Source organism: Podarcis tiliguerta (assembly GCF_965153285.1).
Source record: "Podarcis tiliguerta genome assembly, chromosome: 12".
In the NCBI taxonomy this organism is placed as follows: Eukaryota; Metazoa; Chordata; class Lepidosauria; order Squamata; family Lacertidae; genus Podarcis; species Podarcis tiliguerta.
Genome location: NC_139545.1, coordinates 3,162,633 through 3,183,641, shown reverse-complemented (window position 1 = coordinate 3,183,641; position 21,009 = coordinate 3,162,633). Strand labels below are relative to the sequence as shown.

The 21,009-nt window shown below is 42.4% G+C and overlaps 1 protein-coding gene across 1 annotated transcript in view; it reads left to right on the top strand.

The window, feature by feature from the left end:
* Nucleotides 1–21,009, top strand: part of HECW1 (HECT, C2 and WW domain containing E3 ubiquitin protein ligase 1) — a 188,722-nt gene that overhangs the window by 140,227 nt on the left and 27,486 nt on the right. The window contains 7 exon segments of the mRNA XM_083407000.1: nt 29–179; nt 10,301–10,431; nt 11,137–11,258; nt 14,276–14,461; nt 15,446–15,580; nt 18,547–18,652; nt 20,400–20,496. Of these exon segments, the coding sequence (XP_083263126.1) occupies nt 29–179; nt 10,301–10,431; nt 11,137–11,258; nt 14,276–14,461; nt 15,446–15,580; nt 18,547–18,652; nt 20,400–20,496 (928 nt within the window).

Sequence of the window (21,009 nt, the reverse complement as noted above, 5' to 3'; positions counted from 1 at the left end):
AATTTCCTAAAAAACCGTTTAATGCAAGACTGGGAAGCTCGGATAGATAGCCACGGTCGGGTATTCTATGTGGATCACGTGAATCGAACTACAACTTGGCAGCGTCCGACTGCAGCAGCGACTCTTGATGGAATACGCAGATCAGGGTCAATCCAACAAATGGAGCAACTCAATCGGCGGTGAGTTTATGCTAGACCAAATTTCTAAAAAAGTTCTACCTTAAAACCATCCTATTTGCCTTCATTTCCCATGCCTATAGGATCTGGCACACTATGCAGACAAGAGACTTCAAGTGCAATCCTGTACATGTCTGCTCGAAACTGTGCCCCACTGACTTCAGTGGAGCTTAATTCAAGGTAAGTGGGTATATAATTGCAGGCTGGGAGCATCATAAACGGTGCTTACCAGACTAGAGGCAGATTGCAGTTTCCAAGAGATTTGAAAATTGTATAAAGGGAGACACACAAAAAGATGTCCTCTCAAGGAGGGCAGAGTTAATATTACGACATACACAGAGTGCTGCCCCCCCCAAGAAAACCAAGCATTGTTAAGCTTCCCTTCTGAAACAGCTAATATAATTTCCCCAGTGTCCTAATATCATGGTCCTTTTGTTTCCCTACTTCTGCTCAAAATCACTGGGCAATACACAGCATAAATGCAATCAATACCAGCTTGTTTTTGTGATTGTAAGTTGTTTTAAACTGTATTTTATATTGTCTTTTAATGTAACCTGCCCTGGGATCTCCGAGTGAAGGGGAGATATTATTATTATTATTATTATTATTATTATTATTATTATTATTATTTATATTACATTATGTTATGTTACCTCCTGTAAGTTTTATATTGGTGGGTGTCTGTGCAGTAGTTTGTTAATTTCTTTGTTGTTTTTGTTTTATATTATGTTTTTGCATTTTAATTAAGTGTGAGGAGCCTTTTAGGTTTTTGGACCAAAATGTGGGGTGAAATAAATGAAAATCTTACGTTACATAGAGAAAACAGGGTATGCTTTGATAGATGTTAAGAAGAAGGAAAAGCTCAACATAATCTTCAGCAGGAACCCCTGTGCTGCTTGTAAAGTTTAGTTTTGCTTTTAGAATCACAGCAGGATCTATGAATTCTCAAGCATGTATGAGTTTTTTAAAGTAATAATCAGGGGCTACTAAGTGTTGCTGGAAGAACATTTTGATGCTCCTCATCCTCAAAGGTTACAAATCATGGTCTCCCCATGTTCCCCCTGACACCACCACATGCCTGTTCACTTGCATACACAAGGGAAGCTCAGCGCTGCAGGTGAGCACACAAACAGGTGGTCCAGCAGAGCGCATGAGTGAACAGGCAGCCAGGTGGGTCTGTGAATGGCAGCAGCGGTGGGATTGGGGGATTGGGATGAGTTGTGGGGTAATGGGGGGTTGGGGTCAGATTGTGAGGGGGAAGTTTGGGTGAACTCTGAGGGAGGGAGAGTTTGGAGCAAACAGAGGGTGGGAAAATGGGGTGGTGTGGGTAGGCTGGAATGGGGGGGGGTCGAAGGAGCTCTGGTGGGATGTGGTGTTGGGTGAGGTGTAAAGGGAGGTGGTTGACAAGGGTGGGTAGGATGGCAGGGGGTAGGTGGGGTTGGTGAGCAAAGCAAGCAGGGGCAGCAGCCCTAGTATTCCAGTATAAGACAGGTGAACGTCAGTTACAAATCTGTCTGAGATGTTTATGGGCAGATTTATTTTAAATGTCTTCACTTGACCTAAATCCAGGTCACACCAAACAAAGTGGGTCAGTACATGAAGATGCATGCTTCCGTTTCTCTTGTTAAATAATTTATAATTTCACTTGACATTATATGACAGCAAAATCATTTTTCACTATAACCTCAGGAAATGTTTTTGTTTTTCCTCCTCTCTCAGTTTACCATAATGATATTGTTTTCCATTGAAAAAACCTGGGCCTGGAACATCTATCCTCTAATTACACACCTTAAGGCGAACAGGCAGGCTAGTTGGGGGGTTTCTTATACTTTAAAATGTGGGATAATTATCTTTGGTGTGCTAAGCGGGCAAATTCAAAGCTTCTTCCTTTCAAGACAGCCAAACAGGATGGGAGTTCTTCAGTCCGATTTGCAGAAAGGAGGATTATAGAAATCAGCTGCCAAGTGGCAGCCACCAGGAATTTTAGTAGTTTCCCTAAAGGCTTTAATTCCTCTAAAAATATCTTTTGTGCATAAGAGAACATAACACCAGTGAGTCCCACAAAGTATTATCTCAAGCACACTAGTGTAGTAGGTCAGACTACTACAAATCCCAATTCGTCCACAAAACTCACTGGGTAACCATGGGCCAGTCACTCTTTCTCAGTGCAATCTACCTCACAGGGTTGTTGTGAGAACAAAAAAGTGTAAGGTATGTGTGTGGGCCGGGGATATGTCATCCAGATCTCCTGTGAGGAAGGTGAAATAGAAATATGGTTGGGCGCCCTCAAGCTGCTGCGTTTGCTGTGATAAATGTATGTGTAGAGAATACAACTACACCAAAGCCCATTCTTACATATAGAACATTAGCATGTCAGAGAGGAGGCTAAGGTGCAACCATTTCCCCTAACATACCAGTTTTCTACCAGTTTTCTATGACGATGATGATGATGATGATGATGATGATGATGATGATGTCTGGAGGACAATTTAGCCATGGCACCATCAATCTACAGGTTTACCATCTCACTTGCTGTTTGCAAGAACTAGGCAATGAAAATACTTTTTTAGGGAGCAATGGCAAATTAAACCAGTTCCAAACCTTGCTAGAAGAGATCATTTGGTTTATTTTATAAAAATAACATTTAATTGAATCAATATTAGCTTGAGGTAATTGAAATATTTGAAATATTAATTTTGAATGTGCTAGCTTGTGTGCCGGGTATGCTGTTAACACAACCTTCTTGCTCCCCTTTCTCTCTTAATTGTGCCATGCATGCTTCACTTCCTGCCCAAGATGCGCTCCTTTCTCTTTGCCCTACATACTTAGGTAACACAGGCCTACGTGTTGCCAGAAGGAAATGGTTCTTTTAAGATTCAGAGACAATGAATACAATAATAGGTGAAGGCTAGAAATTCTTCATTAATGCATGCAAAGAAAGACTAGTGCCCAAACTGCAACCCAAAACCCACTTATTTGTCGCCAAGTGCCAACACAGCAATTTAACCTGAATACTGAGGTTTTGGTTTAGAAGGGGAGGTTGGCGCATCCATGTGGAGAGAGAGTGGAGCAATACAGTGGTGCCTCGGTTTTCAAACAGCTTAGTTCTCAAACTACTTGGAACCTGAACACTCCAAACCTGGAAATGAGTGTTCTGGTTATTGAACTTTTTTTGGAAACAGAACATGCTCTGTTCTTCCGTTTTGATTGCCACACTTTCGTTTTCAGAATGAGGGAAGACGAGCTGGGTGGCAAGCGAACAGGCAAGGGATGTTGCCGCCACCCCCACCCCTGCCTGCTCCTGCTTGCAGGCAAGTAATAATAATAATAATAATAATAATAATAATAATAATAATAATAATAAAATATATAAATTTTATTTATATCCCGCCCTCCCCAGCCGAAGCCGGGCTCAGGGCGGCTAACAACAATAAAACAGTATAAAAGTACATCACAAACAACATTCTAAAATCATTCATTATAAAATTAATTAATTCAAGCCACTGGCAACCATTGGGCCAGAGCTCTGCGAAGATTGCCGAGGGAGGGAGTCAGGCTGTGCCCTGGCCAAAGGCCTGGTGGAACAGCTTGTCTTGCAGGCCCTGCGGAAAGATGTCAAGTCCCGCAGGGCCCTGGTCTCTTGTGACAGAGTGTTCCACCAGAACGGAGCCATGGCCGAAAAAGCCCTGGCTCTAGTTGAGGCCAGCCTAACCTCTCTGTGGCCTGGGACCTTCAGGATGTTTTTATTTGAAGACCGTAAGTTTCTCTGTGGGGCATACCAGGAGAGGCGGTCTCGTAGGTACGAGGGATCAGGCTGCTCTGCTAGGCAGTGTTGCTGTTTGCACGGGAACAGGAGCTGGATCGGGGCTGCTCAGCTGGGGAGGTGCAGGCTCTGTCACACTTTCCATTGAGGGGTTCGCGGCTCCACTCCCCTCAAGGAAGAAGTTTAAGGAGCCCCCATCTCCGCATCAGAACCCCTGCAACCCCAAGAAGGCAGCCAGGCTGAATAGTTGCTGAGGTTGGGGAAGGTGGAGGCAGCCCAAAAGCTGCATCTGAGAGCCCCTGCACCACCTGAAGGCAGCCAGGCGCTCCTCAACTGAGCTGCTTGCTCCCGCTCCTACTTGTGAAGTGGAGGCTTCGTGCTTCCCAGCTGAGAGACCCCCACCCTGCTTCTGCACAAGTAGGAGCGGGAGCAGGCAGCTCAGCTGGGGAGCGCGAACCCTCCACTTCTGACTCCGCTCCCATGGGCCCTGGCCGGAGGGTGTGTGAAGCCTCAACCTCGCAGCAGCAGCAGTAGGAAGAAGGCAGCTGCTTGGCACTCTCGGCAGCCCACCAAGGTGGCAGTGCGCCTCTGAGCGCGTGCATAGCGCTGTGCCCTCCCCACCCACAGCAGAAGCTCCCCAAGGGAAAGCACGCACCCTGGAGGTTGTGGCTCCATTTTGCGCGCACACACACACCCTGACGCCCCATCCGAGGCGCTTCTGCTTCGACACACGTTGAGCTGAGGACTCAATGCACCTGCCCTCACCTTCTGCCAGCTCTGGGCAGAGAGGGTTCTGAGTGCCCCCTATGACACGCGTGCCATAGGTTCGCCACCACTGGGCTATGGCATAAAGCAACAGAACAGATCTTTTCTCTGGTGGCCCCACTTGTGGAATGCTCTCCCCAGGGAAGCTTGCTTGGTGCTTTCCTTACATTTCTTTAGGTGTAAAAACATTCCTTTTCTCCTAGGCCTTTGACTAATTGAACAGTCTGTGGTCTTTTAAACTGTGTGTGGCAGGGTTAGTGTTTTTGTTTGCTACTATGGTATGTATTTTTGTGTTTTTATATCAAAAATCACCCTGTGATCCTTGGCTGAAAGGCAGTATAGAAATTAAATAAAGAAAGAAAGAATAAGAATAAGAATAAGAAACAAGGCAACAGTGCTTACGCCCCTTCATTTAGTTTCTGAAGACACTTCAGAACAGCAATGGACGGGACTCCTGCATCAGCCAGCACACAGCACCTTCTGCAGTCCAGATCTACATTGACATTCCAAAAGACAGGGCTTCCCCACCCCTTTATGTGCTGTCTTGATCTCAAATTATGCTTACATACAATGCTGTTTTTCAAGAAACAGAGATGCCAGAACTCTTTCTAGAAAAAGAGGTGCCGGAAGAGGTGTGTGGAGGGGGTATTTTTATTTTAGAATAAAAAGAGCTTAAGGCAGCTAACAACAATTTTAAAAACCCTGTTAAACAAATAATAAGTAATTAAACAACTGAAAGCTAAGGGAAAATAGAAACAGCACATGGAATAATTAAACTTAATTAATAAAAGCCCACCTTTATAAAATTATGTGAGAAACAATTGAATTGGCACCAAACTTCTCTGTGGTCCAGCAAGACTGATAGGGAGACGTCCTATGATCCACTTATTCCATAAGATTCCTTCAGCCAAATACATTGCAGGATCCATCCTTTAGAAAGCCACAATTACGTCATACCAGTAACATATAAATGAGACCTCCCTTGAGCCTCACCTTGCTTCCCTCTGGTGGTTGTGGCAGGTCCATGAAGGTCATTTTAAAGTATTCTATGTACTGCCTTTTATCTGGTTTAGAAAACATTCCTTCTGCATTAGCCTTAAATATTGAGATGAACTGGGCAGTATTTGTGCAGCTGCTAGGCTTTTCCTCAGATGAAAATGAACAAAATACTTTTGTTAGTTTGCAGTATTTATAGTCGGCTCTTCCTTGAATGTACAAAAACTACAAAATTGGGTCCAATAAAACACAATTCTAACCCAAGGTAAACAAGCAAAACTACAGCAGCAAAAATCAATATTTCCAATTTAACCAAATGACTAGGTAAAAATAAACAAAACATTCAAGCAGACAGAAACAGACGAAACAACCAAAGGTTTTAGCATCACTTCCCATCCGAATCCTCACTTAGGCTCCCTCCCTCTCCATCTCTCACACAAAGTCTGTGTGCCAACAGACCCTCAATCTGTGACTTTTGATTAACTTAACAACTGCAACCCCCCCCCCCATCATCCAGGATCTCACCCTGAGCAGTGTAAATGGTTGCCCGCAAGCATCCACAGCAAGAAACTCCCATCTCTTATCCACAATGACAACAGAAAAAAGAACACACCCAAAATAAAAACTAGGTAGCGATAAACCCCAGCCAGTTTTTCTCTCCCTTTCCCAGTCCTGAGAAAACCACGGGGTTGCCAGGTAGAGACAGATGGGTTTGCTGGCGTACCTCATCTCTCGTCTTCTTTTCAGCTGGCACAGACAGCGTTCAAGGTCCTTTAGGGTCTAGACTAGACTAAACAAAACTATGGTTTTGAAACTATTGAAAAGCATACTGGGGTTGTTCCATTGGGTTTTCAGTGTAGGGCCGGCCTATTCATGAGGCTGGCTGAGTGAGGCAGCTGGCTTGGGTGGCGGGAGCCCAAGAAGCAGCACCCCTGAGAGCATGCCTCATGCTTCACTACTGGTGAAGGAGGGGTGCCGGCAGCAGCTCTGGTAGCTACTGGCAATATCTTGCCAAAATGTTGTGAGATCTAATGTACTCTGTGAGACCTTGTGTGAGATCTCACCAGAACCCACTGTTATTGCCACTGCTTTCTGGGTGTTGCCATGTAAGGAAGGCTTTGGTGGCGGCAGTGGCAGAGCGGCATTTTCCCGTTTTTCCTCAGGCAGCAATACAGGACGCACTGACTCATCTCAATGAGATGCTTAATGAAGGCCATCAAGGAAGCCTCCCTGAAAGACTGGTTGTTCACCTAACAAAAGCCAGTTACAGAAGAGGGAATCGGGCAGTGAGACACGTCAGGCTGGCAGTGGGTCCCAGAGCACATATCCTGCAGAATGCTGTGGCAGTTCCTTGGAAAACCAGCTTTTAGGGGCTCCCCGAGGACAGAAAGTTTGAAAACCACCATTATAATGCATACACAGTAAATATACCCACCATCACAATTATCATTTGAAAAAGTGCTGGATTTTTCAAATGCATCCACACAGCTGTTTCAAGTTTTTTTCCACATATGTTGGCATTTTTTCAGAATATCTTGAAGATTGCTTTACACAGTTTTGACTAAACTGCAGTAGTCTCTTGGTCCATTGCTTTGCTTCCTCGGCATTATTAGCCCGCAGGGGATTTTTCTACCATCTAATTAAATAGGAAGCTTATGCACTGTGTATATCCCTCTAAATAGGTGAACTACGTTTTTCTGTTCTTCTATTGCATGAGGGGGGCATAAAACTCAGCCTGCACTGGAATGGAAAGTTTGTTCAGTCAGCCTGCTGTGAAGTGAATAAAAATGTTTATAGGTTCTTATAAAAGAGAGAGTGGGGAAAAATAGAGCTATGTTAATATAGTGTGAAGTCCAAATATATTAATTTGTTTGCAAAGGGCATATTTAAAGGCAAGACAACAAATCCTTAGTTCTTGTAGTGTTTTTTTAAAGCTAATTTTATTATGCTATTTACCTTCTTGCTAATATGTGTATGTTCATGTAAAGTTAAATATAAAGCATTGATTGTTGAGGAAATTAATGAAACAAAAGCAGTCTAATCTTTCAGCCAAGCATAAATCTTTATATTTTCACCTTCTTCCCAATTCAATTCAATTCATGTATTTTATTAAAATTTCCAAGACTGTCAAATCATAAATCAAACCAAACCAAGAAATAACCTAAAAACAAAATTATTATTACTATTATTATTATTACTATTATTAATACCCTGCATCTTTACTAAGAATGAAATCATTTGGAGCCTTATATTATTTCCCCCTGTAGAATACCCTCCTGGAGGATGTCAAAGAGTTACACAACTATATAATTTTTTGTAGACATCTGAAGGCAGCCCTCTTTGGGGAAGCTTTTAATGTTTGATTTTTTGTTGTTTAATTTGTATTCTTGTTGGAAGCTGCCCAGTCAGTTGGGGTAACCCAGTCAGATGAGTGGGGTATAAGAAATTATAAATTATTATTATTATTATTATTATTATTATTATTATTCCAATCCAAATGCCATAAACACCTGAGAAACCTAAAGCATAATTCTAATAAATATTAAATATAAACTACCTAATTATATTTAGCTAATAATATTGAACCAATACTCAAAATTTGCCAATCCAAGTCAGTAAGCCTACCTAATATCAAAGTTTCACATTTTCTTCAGTTTACCTATAAGATTGACTTACCCAATATGCTCCCACTTGACAGCTTTGATTGGCAGAATTTGCACTTTTACGGGTGCGGCATAATACCTGCACCACATCTGTAAGAACTCAGTTGTTTAGTTTGGAAGCCTCAACACTTTGGAGCTCCCTGCCTATTTTTATCAGGCCTTCTGCCCGCTGAAGACATTTTTATTTAGACAAGTCTACCCAGATTTTTATTTAGTTTGTGTGAGTTTTAATTTGTTTTAGTCTATTCTATTGTCGTTAAACTTTCTGTATGGTTTAAAATATGGTTGTAACTTTTTTAGTGATAATTTTATTGTTCTATCTTTTTCATAAACTGCTTTGAGTTTTCTTTTACCATCATGCAGTATATAAATTTCATGAAATAAGTAAATAATCTTTATTTATGGCAACCATAGCTGACTATAAGGTCAGGCCAAGAGGAGCCAGACTTTCACTTTCTGCCTTTCTTTCCTGTTAGGCTGTACTTACTTAAGTTAATTCACTGTGCCCAGATACTTCAAAATAACAACAGGCAATGACCACACATAACACTAAGCCAAATCGTGGCTAAGCATGAAGGAGCAATCATGGTTATGCATGGAGCAAAAACCATAGCTCCTTTTGCGCCTGTCCTGGTCCTGATGCCGCCACGCTACTAGAAGGGAAACTATAGTTTTGCTTAGTGCTGCATGTGAGCCCAGGCTCAGGGTTTGCCTCACTCCAAACAAACCCAGGCTTGTTCTTGCCTTACTGCTCATGGCAGAGAGGGCTTCTTTAATCAAACAGGAAAACAACTGTGTGAGCCCTCTTTGCGTCTTTGTCACTCAGCTGTACAGGGAGGCCTGCCACACTTTGTTGGAATTTAGATGTACACGGAAAGCATATTCTCCCAGTACTTTTAAAAGACACTCAAGTATTTTCAGTGTTGCCTTCCAAACTGTTCTATTTGTTGATAGATTTGTTGTCCTTTTGTTCTAATATTTTCAATCACCGTATTTTTCGCGCCATAAGACGCACCTGACCATTAGATGCACCTAGTTTTTAGAAGGGGAATGCAAGGGAAAAAATATTTTTAAAGGGAGCGCTGAGCAGAGCCTGTATGCATACCAGCCTCTGCTCAGCGCTCCCTTTCACTAGCCGCGTGGAGCGTGTGTGCGGCGCTTGCAGGCTTTTCCCCAGGAGAGAGAAGGGCAGCCCATCACTGACAGGCTACCCTTCTCCTTCCTCGGGGGGGGGGGGGAGCCCCCAAGAGCACGCTCCACGCGGCTAGTGAAAGGGAGTGCAACTCTTGGGGGCTTTTCTGAGAGGTGGGGGAAGGGCCTGAGGGGCTGCCCTCTGTCCCTTCCCCCACATCCCACAAAAGCCAGCAGGAGCCGCGCAGCCTTTAAGGAGCGCGCGGCTTTTGCGTACTTTTCTACAAGGAGGGAGAAGGGACTGATGCGGCCAGCCAGTCCCTTCTCCCTCCTGGGGAAAAACCCACAAGAGCTGCGTGGAGCGTGTGTGCGGCTCTTGGGGCTTTTCCCGCCTGCCTCCCTCCTGCATTCGCTCCATAAGATGCAAACACATTTCCCCTTACTTTTTAGGAGGGAAAAAGTGTGTCTTATGGAGCAAAAAATACGGTAATTGTCTATAACATTTGGTGTTTTCCAAGCCGAAATGCAGTTCGTTAAAGTTATAAAGTAACTAGCAACTTAAAGCAGCCTTTCTCAAACTTGGGTCCCCAGTTGTTGTTGGGCTACAATTCCCATCATCTCTAGCTACCAGGACCAGTGGTCAGGAATGATGGGAGCTGTAATCCAACAATGCTTGAGGACCCAAGTGTGAGAAAGGCTGGCTTAGAGTCTAAAAGCAGGGCACAAAAATGCTATTCAGCGGTCCCCTCATTTGTAATGTGCACCTGACTAACATATTTTACTTCCTCCCCTTTTTCAAAATCAAGGTACCAAAATATTCAGCGAACTATTGCTACGGAAAGAACAGATGAGGACACGGTGGTTAGCAGCAGGGTAGAGAGGCTTCCCGCTGGAGGAGGAAGTGATTCTGAGGCAGACCCTTCCCAGCCAAGTTCAGGTAAGACATTTACATGAGTCAGTGTCCTCTTCTTACTATGGTATTGTATGAGCTTTGTAGATCACGTTTCACAGATGCTTCTCATTGAGGGACTGGTTCTCACTGTTGTGATAAAGTCTATGTTGGGGCCGTAAGTCCCAAGCATCATTGCTCTTCCACATTCCCTCCTGTTGGTTTATTTATTTCATAAAATTTATATGCAGCTTGACTGTAAAAAATCCCAGAGCGGTTAACAAAAAGCTTAAACCATAACACCAGGAAAAAGATTTAATACGTTAAATGCACAAGAAGTTAAGATACTTGAAAAGATACTTGTGGATGTCAGAGATAAAAAGAATCATTCTATGATTCTATGATTCTAAATGCACAAGAAGTTAAGATACTTGAAAAGATACTTGTGGATGTCAGAGATAAAAAGAACTACTCACTTTTACACTGGATATTTATTTATAAAACTAAGTTGGAAAGAACTTGTTGCCAAAAAGCCAAGACTTAGTTAAAGGAATAGACAATTAAGGAATTGAAAACACAAGCACGGGTTTGTTGGGGAGGGTTGTGCCATGGATTAACAAGTCCTTTCTGTAACTACCAGGAAGTTTGCCAGAAGCTTTGCTTCAGAGGGGGAAATCAAAAGAGGGGAGAATAGTCATTCAAAATTCAAATGTTCTCTTGTTGTGTATTACATGGAAGCCTTTTTATTTTCAGAAATTAGAAGAGAAGTACCTGTTTCACCTGTGAATTCTCAAAAAATCACTTTGTTGCTGCAGTCTCCAGCTGTAAAGTTCATCACCAACCCTGAGTTTTTCACGGTGTTGCATGCAAACTATGTAAGTGCTTGACCCTCAGTTATCTTGCAAATTGCTGATATACTTTGATAGCAGCATCCAGATGGCACTTCAGTTCTCTCTCTGCAATTGAGAATGTATAAGAGAGAATTAAAGTGATCGGAGAAACTATGCAAAAGCCAGAATTGCAGAGAGAGAACTGAATTCTAGGGAAGAAAATACAACTGAATTATCCAAGTAATAAATTCATCCCCACTAGAATTTGTTCACCTGGATTATCATGCAGAAGAAATTTGGCTTTGCAGCAGTCCAGCAGCATGGTTTGCGAAAACCCCTCTACATGTGCCTCCTTTTTGAAAAAGGAGCATTTGGTGGTTTGCAAATGTATGGTATCAAACCTTATCACTGAACTACAATGAGATGTTTAGTCATTGATCCACAACATTGTTGTTCAAGGGGAATCATAATGCATAAAGGTAGCTTTTCTCACTGCTAAGATATTTCAGAAGATGTTGGACAATTACTGTGCTCATCTGTTTCTGCCTTAATAGACCTGGATCTACATTATAATCCTTATGCAACATTTTGGTTAGCAAGGCCACTAGCTTGTCATATGTACAACTCATACTCTTCCCATTTCTCCATGCTAGAACATCCCTAACACATTCCTATGTGAAATAATCACTAAATCAGTATTTTACCAAACCCTAACCAAGTATCTCAGAACAGAGATTTTCAGATCCTGGAATGCCTTTTGAAAGCTACACATGGGGTTCCTCAAGGAGATAATCAGTAGTAGGAAACAAACCTCCCCAAGAGAGAACTTGTGTGGCATTGCTGATCTCCCACCCACCCAAAATGGTTTTTAAAAGCATAGTTCCATGTGCGTTTCTATACTTCATGACAGTGAATGAGGCTTCCACCCATTGCAGTGTTGAAAAACTAACCCCCCCTTTTTTTTGTTCTGAAGGAAGCTTCCAAGTGATGAGGAAGTATCCTTGCAATGCTATCAGAGAGTTACTTTGACTTTATTGAATTGCATTAATTGTTTTGATGAATTTGTTGTTTTTTGCTTTATATGCTTTTGTGTTTGATATTATAGCAGTTGCAGTGCTTGCTGCTTTTTAAATAGTGTTGTGATTATTGTGAACCACTTTGAACTCAACATTTGTTGTCGGAAAACCAGAATACAAATATTAAATCAACACATCTCAGCCTCTAAAACATGCAGCCAAATGGGAATGTTGTGTGTATATGTCAATTATCTCCACTGTTTTGGCAAATGCACACTTTCCCCTCATAATTGGCTAAGCAGAAACAAAATACAGTTTTAAAAATCATTTCAAGGTTTCTCTGAGAAGTATGTTGGAATGACTGGTAGAGCATAAGCAGTTTTCTTAAGATCCAGTTTTGGTTGGCTCAGGGGATTCAAATACTATTCAGAAAACATCTAAGATTCATCTGAATATTCCTCTTTAAACTTTCACTTTATATTAGTAGATCTTACATCAAAGCAGGTATCAAATTAATTTGAACAGAGCAACACCTTTTCTGTTACAACAATGACTTCGATTCTGCCAAAGAAACCAAAATGAGCTGCTGAAACATCTGTTAAGGCAGTCATACAAATTCCACTTATGTAAAAATAATATGCTACATAAATTTGGGCTTAATGTTGTTATAATATTTTAACCGCAAACTCCAATTAAAATTTAGAAGCATTAATTATGGCCATGAAAATTGAATTGGAAAATATTATCCAGCAGCTGGAGCTGAAATGGAAAACAGATCTCTTCTTTATTTGAAGGCTTTAAAAAACCTATGAAATTTTTGGTCTCTTTTAAGGTCTCAGAGAGCTACTAAAATGGTCAGTGAGCTGGTGGTGGAATTCCAGAGTTTGTACTACTACGTTTCTGTAATCCCAACCCCAAGCTAAATAGCAAGAACATTATCATATATTTCCAGAAATTAATGATCATTCCCTGTGTGTGATCATAAATACTTAGCAAGTTACATGTGTGCTGGAGCAATGTGAGAGCCTCTTCCATGTGGCTACATGATATTTCACTGCAGCAATATCTGTAGGAAGGAACTGGAAGGTTGAGGCAAATGATAGGATTCCTTCCCATGCCAATATCATAGGCCCTCAGGCCACGACTGCTTACTTGCCATGGCTCTTTCTTACAGATGTTGCTACAGGGGCAAGGGACCCCCTGAATCGCAGGAGGATGCAGTGTTATGCATTCTGGATGGCTATAGTCTGACAACTAAGACCAACCATGCCTCAATTTGATCTGGAATAATCTTGGTATTTGTGAACTTTCTTGCTGAGCATTTAAAGGCTCTTAATGCGGGTGGCACTGTGGGTTAAACCACAGAGCCTAGGGTTTGCCGACCAGAAGGTTCAAATCCCCGCAACGGGGTGAGCTTCCTTTGCTAGCTCCTGCCAACCAGCAGTTCAAAAGCACGAAGTACAAGTAGATAAATAGGTATCACTCCGGCGGGAAGGTAAACGGCGTTTCCATGTGCTGCTTGGTTCACCAGAAGCGGCTCAGTCATGCTGGCCACATGACCCGGAAGCTGTACACTGGCTCCCTTGCCCAATAAAGCGAGATGAGCACCGCAACCCCAGAGTCGTCTGTGACTGGACCTAATGGTCAGGGGTCCCTTTACCTTTTAATGTGGGAAAAGACATACAGACAGCAACCATTTTAGGTGTGTCCAAATGACAAGCTGGTCCTTTTGGAGCCAGAAGAGGGATGGAACGGGGACAGGAAGGAATGGAACCCGCACATGAAATGGTCATTGCCTGTATTAAATACATATTCTTTGGGCCCTTTATTAAAAGACAAGCCTACCCTTCTGTAAATAACCAGACTTTGGAGTCTAGGAGCTCACAAGGCTCTTAAAAACAGTTACATGATTTACTATTTCAGACAAGAGAGTTTGGGGGGAGGGGGTTGCCTGTATGATTCATACATATTCTGGAAAAGGTCATTAAAGTTGACACATTTGCAGTCATGAAAGCTTTGTTTTCCCCTCCTGCTTTTCGTATCCAGAGTGCCTATCGAGTGTTTACCAACAGCACCTGCTTAAAGCATATGATTCTAAAGATCCGCAGAGATGCTCGGAATTTTGAGCGGTATCAGCACAACAGGGACCTGGTAAATTTCATCAACATGTTTGCTGACACACGGCTGGAGCTTCCCCGCGGCTGGGAGATCAAAACTGATCAACAAGGCAAGGTACAATAATTTATACAATATTGAGTTCTCTGCAAATTTATCTGACTTATTTTATGAGGTTGACCAAGTATGCCCAAGGTGTTAAAATGTATTAGCTTTGAAGTTTGTGCCTTATTCTCAGATGTCTCCTCCTGAGTCATTCAGTGGCATACACATTAATAGGCTAAGTATATGAATTTGGGGACCTGAATCCATTTACAGGACGCTGCCAGTGCTGGCTGTCTACAGGCAATCAGGCCGCTGAGCAGTCACAAAGGACAAGTGGACCACAAGCTCCTCAGTCGGTGGAGGTGGCCCAAAGGGCCACAATGAATGTGATAATGCGTACCCCTGTAAGCCCCTGCATGTGCTGCTAATAGAAAAGTTCACCTTCCCCATTGGGGTAGAAAAACAGCTAACACATAAATCACAAGCCACAGCACAAAGCTAGAAGAAGAAACACAGCATATAATAGAACGCAAATGGCTGCACGTAACTTGCTACACGTAACACAGGTTCCCAGCGCAAACAGGGGCTTTTGCAACAATGCAACGGCCATGGGTGGGAATCAAAGCTGCGTGCAAGTGCAACAGCTTGAGATGAGGTAATGAGAAATCCTTTTATGCATATGATTGGTCTAACAACTTGAATGAGGTAATAATGTATATGACTGGTGGAAATTGAAATGCTTTGTAAAAACTTATATATACCCCCTTTTGCCACTAGGAGGGGGTCCAGACTTTGCGGAACATATCCCACTGGATCAATAAATGGCTGGACTTTATCTCCTCCCGGCTCCTGGGTCTTATTGACAAGAGACTTAGGGGGTTTTATAGGGTTTGACCCCTTGCAGCAAGTCCACACCTGAACATCTAATTGTTCAAATGGAAGAGCCAGGCAAGATGCCTTAGAGGACCATGCAGAATCCTGCTGAATACATTGTTTACGCTGGTTGCTTTATCAGTATTATAATCATTGTTCTTTTCCAACATTATTTTATTACAGTCCTTCTTTGTTGACCACAACAGCCGTGCTACAACTTTCATTGATCCCAGGATCCCACTTCAAAATGGCCGCCTACCCAATCATTTGACTCACAGACAGCATCTTCAGCGACTCCGCAGCTACAGTGCTGGAGAGGTATGTTTTCTTCCTCTAAATGGGTATATTCACAACAAAGCAATTTCTTCGCATTCACCTTGCTAGCTTTATAATTTGTAGGAAGTAGCTGGATATATAATAAATTATTATTATATTGTGGCCTGAAACCTGGGAGAGAGAATGATGATGAATTAGAATTCATATACATATACCCTATTAACTGAAGCCCAATTCAGCCCATTCAATACTTGATAGATACCAGGAGCAGGCTATACTCACCCTGACACGGTCTAGTAAGAAAAGAAAAATTCCAGAAGATTATATGTTATGGATTAAGCCATATTGGGGAGGGGGCAAGAAGGCATATCGTAGTGGTAAAGAAAGCCAGAACTTGCCCAGCTATGAGTTGCCAGTGTGGTACAAAAAATAAATGACATTATAAACAGCTGCAGATATTAGCTTCAGCACAGCTATCAATACCTCTTGCAGCCTTCATATCTTGTAAAGTGATTAGAACAGATTTTTATCTGCTTGTTTCCAAGCAATTCATTTGCTGGCTGTCAACAGCAGATTGTATCTTGGCTGTGAGCCCTGGAAGACTTGCTCCCTGCCTTGCAGGCCTTTCCCACGAGGCCTGGGAAGGAGGGGCCCTGACTGACTCCAGCTACAAAAGCCGAGGCTGTTGAACAGACTCTGGGACTGCGGTATAGTTTAAGAGTTTTGGGAGGTGGAGGGTTGCGGGGTGAGTTGTTGCTATTATTGATTTTTTTGTATCTTTACTTTTAGATCTTCTTATGATTTATGTGGCAATTGTTTAATTTGGTTGTGTACCTTTTGATGTTTTATTTATTGTATATGACTACTTTTGTTACGTTTGTAATGTACATCCATGTTGTAAGCCACCTTGAGCATGGAAAGGCAGCATACAAATAAAATGATGCATGTTTTTATTTGTAGCTGCCTGTCTTTAGGGTTGGTGCTGCCAGTCCACAGATTATACAGTTGCCTAGGTTTTCTGTAGAATGCACAACTTCAGGGTGTGGGTCCTTCTGTCATTCACAAAACACAGAGACACAAAGCACAGGCCTTGGTGGGAACACTAACGGTTCTGGCCTGGAGTACATGGGCATGGTAGCTAGATGGGCCATAAGACAGTTCTAACAAAGTAGGAGAAACTAATTTAGGAAGGCCTTGGGGCCAGAAAAACATAAAAGACTCCTTGGTACCTCCAGGCTTTTGGGTGAGGGAGTCTCTTAGACCCACCCTTCTGACACATTCTCAGCCTCAGCCTTCATTGCAGCACGCAGTTCTCCAACATTTCTTAGAAGCCGGGGTTCACTAATTCTTCTTTCCTTTGTGTATTATTCCCCCTGTCCCAAATTGCAAAGAAATATAATGTTTGGAAGCCAGGATCTTACCTTTTACCAGCTTTGTCGCCTTTGTTGTTCAGGTGAACTATCTGCTTTGTGGATGGGCTTTGTTCTGCAATCTTTCTGTGACAATTTTCATGTTGGTTTGTTAAGTGCTTAAATCTATCTGAACGCAATAGGAATAACTCCACTGAGGCTGATATAATGGTGCCTATCACAGACAAAAGAGAGGGAATCAAAAGCAGGCAGTTTCCTTTCTTAGCAGACAGTACACAGCGTGTTTATATTTTAAATAGCAGGCAACATCTTTTTAAAATTCTCTCATTAGTGTGCAGCAATTTCTTTTTCAACACATACGTTGCTATATTGGCTGGTTCCTCATTACCTATATGCTACATGTATGTTCTCCTTTTCAGAAGTGATTTGTCACAGTAAGAGCTGCACTCCTGCACTGTTTTTCTCCTGACAGTAAGAGCTGTTCGACAGTGGAATTTGCTGCCAAGGAGTGTGGTGGAGTCTCCTTCTTTGGACGTCTTTAAGCAGAGGCTTGACAGCCATATGTCATGTCACATTTAGCTACTTTTTATAAATAGATAATTAAAAAGAGCTGGTGCTTTACTGTGATACAGAGACTGAATAGGTACACCTGAAACCTTGAATTTAACACCAACTCCTTGAATATGTGCATTTTCTTATTGCAATAATGCTCAAATGCCGTAGATAATTATTAATATTTTTGATTTTGAAAAATCAGCTGTCTGAGGCTGAAAACCTGCACACAGAATGAGTGGCCCTGATCCAAATGGGAAGTCCATAGCTATTGAGGCTGCATACATCCTCTTCAGAAAGCAGTCATACTTAATCAGCTGTTGGCAAAGAGGGAGGAGGAATAGAGCAGCTCAATTCAGCCCCTCTCCCTTTACCTCCCAACAGATATTTGGTGAGGTTACAGTTCTTTGAAAAGAATTTACTGCATACAGTCTTGTCTACTGGATAAAGGATAAGAGTTGAATGCCTGGTTGGTATGTATGTAGGCGACTGGGAACACATGCATATTGTGTCTGCCTGGATTAGTATATGACTGGGATTTATGGACAAGTAAAGCCTAAGAACATAAGAAGAGCCTGCTGGATCAGGCCAGTAGCCCATCTAGTCCAGCGTCTTCTTCTCACAGACGCCTGTGAGAAACGCACAAGAGCATATGCCTGTCTTGTGGCAGATCATAGGCCTCATGGCTGGGAGCCACTGATGTGTACAGTGCAGGAGTGCAGCTAAACTCCAGTCATTAGTAACATTATCTTTCAGTTAATAACATAATCGTACTCTTCATGTTTTTCAAATCCTATTTCAGAACTGAGGTTGATAACCATCAAACACTTTTTCCTGTTCTACCTATAGTCCGACAGATAAACATGACTTGCCTGTAAGTACACACACAGAGTACTTACAGCTATTTATGAAATCACACAAAGTATTTTACTAGCAACCCCTCAGTCAGTACAGTGTGAGACTCTTAATCTCAGGGCAAATCGCACCTCCCTCCCCCACACCTTGGGCAAAAGATTGTACAGGGTTGCACTAGATGATCCTTGGGGTCCCTTCCAACACTACAATTCTATGGTTCTATCCCTCTAGGCATCAGAGGTCTCTCGAAACAGAGGAGTTTCTCTGTTGACCAGGCCAGGCAACAGTCTTGTAACCGCAATTCGAAATCAGCACCATCATGAGTCTTTACCTCTGGGTATGTATGGTTGCTTTTCAATGAGTTTACATTACAGGAAGAAAACAGCATCTTGCGTCTTTTTTGTGTATTCTTGTTTTTTCATTGTGATCCTATGCAGAGAAAGAGAGGGCGAATGGCTGAAACAAGTCTCTCAGCTCCATTGGAGTGGGCGGATGTGTCACATCTAGGTTTGCAGAGCGAAAGTAGTGGGCAGGAGAAGGGTTACGTACCCCCTCCTGCCTGCTGCTTTTCCACTTCCAATCATAGCTTCCCTCCTTCTATGTTGCAGCTTTTCAGCATTCACTCAGGTTCCTGGATCTACACCTTTTGGTGAGCATTTACAGTGGTGCCCCGCAAGATGAATGCCTCGCAAGACGGAAAACCCGCTAGACGAAAGGGTTTTCCGTTTTCAATGCGCTTCGCAGGACGAATTTCTCTATGGGCTTGCTTCGCAAGACGAAAATGTCTTGCAAGTCTGGAGATTTTTTTTCGCTCCCCACCCCCTTTTTCTAAGCCGCTAAACGGCTAATAGCCGTTTAGCAGCTAATCCGCAAAATCCCTTAAGCCTTTAATAGCCACTAATAGCCGCTAAACTGCTAATAGCGCTAATCCGCTAAACCGCTAATAGGGTTGCTTCGCAAGACGAAAAAACCGCTAGACGAAGAGACTCGCAGAACGAATTAATTTCGTCTTGCGAGGCACCACTGTACTTCAGCCCTTTATAACCAAGTCACTTCGAACATATGATGAAGTGGGATAAAAGGGCTTTGAATAAATAAACTGCTCCCTTAGGTGAGGTAGCCTGGACGGCTCTAGGAATTTCCAGGAGTATTTTAAAAGCCACCTCCCAAGAAGCAGGCCTTCTTCAACTGAGCTTTCATTGGCTTGTATCTCTCCACTCCTTTACCTGTTAAACCTGCTTTCCTTCCCCAAGTGTCTTGGAGAAGAGCGAAAGGTTGCAGGAGGGAAGAGTTCCCTGAAGCCTAGAAATTGCCAAGGGACTGCCTGGTGGGTGGCAAATGATGTCAAAAGCATCATTTATTTACACAAGGGAATCCTAGGTTGGATTATAAATCCCTTATTTCCTGGGCAGAAAATGGGATGTACAGTGTCTTTTGCATCCATACGTATGGGCATTCTGGAGTATTCCTATAGGGAGTATTCCTATATGCACTAGGAAGCAACTATTCTATTACAGGGATATATATGTGTCTATATTGTACATGTGTACGTGAAGGAGCGTCTCCACCCCTGTCATTCAGCCCAGACACTGATGTCCAGCTCTGAGGGCCGTCTGGCGGTTCCCTCCCTGCGAGAGATTAAGCTTGGTAGTCTCATCCACCCTGTGGAATGCCCTCCTGGCAGATGTCAAAGAGTTAAACAACCATATAATTTTTTGTAGACTTTTGAAGGCAGCCTTGCTTCAGGAAGTTTTTAATGTTTAATGTTTTATTATGCTTTTGTATATGCTGGAAGCTGCCCAGAGTGGATGGGGCAACCCAGTCAGATGGGCGGGGTGATGGTGATGGTGGTGTGTGTGTGTGTGTGTGTGTGTGTGTGTGTGTGTTCTCCCCAGAATCCTGGTAAGCAATGTATCTTTTAGAATAGGTTTCATTATTTGTTAAACAAAATTTATCTACTTACTTTACATGTTACCTTTTCTACCAAGGCACCCAAGTGCTTTAATGTTTAAAAATGCTAAAACAACAGAATAAGTCTTTAACTGAAATTTCCATAATGTTTGTGTTCTTTCCTCCTGATCCAGCATACAATGATAAAATTGTTGCATTTCTACGCCAGCCCAACATCTTTGAAATGCTGCAGGAGCGTCAGCCAAGTTTGGCAAGAAATCATGCACTCAGGTACAGCTTTCTGTAGTTAAATTATTTCATACTTTTGCTGCATGTAAAATGCGAGGACCCATAGATTGGGGGTAGAATGGGCTTTACGTGCACAAGGTCACAGATTCATTCACTGGCGTCTCCAGTTTAAGCGAGATCCCTGGTATATATAAAGAATCTATATGGAGAATATTGTTGACTACTAATACAGATATTTTAGCGGCAAAGCATTATGTGCTGAAGAGCAGATTGTAAGCAATGCTTATAACAGCAGAATAACCCCCAGTCATGCATAGTCTAATAAACCTCTTGTACCAGTGTATAAATATAATCAAAAAACCCTGGATACTTGAGTCACAACCTGGATACTTGAGCCAAACACAGCCCAACAGCCACATATTATGGTTGGGGCAAGGTGATTAATTATTATCATTTTTATTATTTATTAAATTTCTATACCACCTTTCATCCGAGGATCACAGGGCTGTTTATTGTATAAAAACAGAAAGTACATAAAATAAAAACAAAACAGTA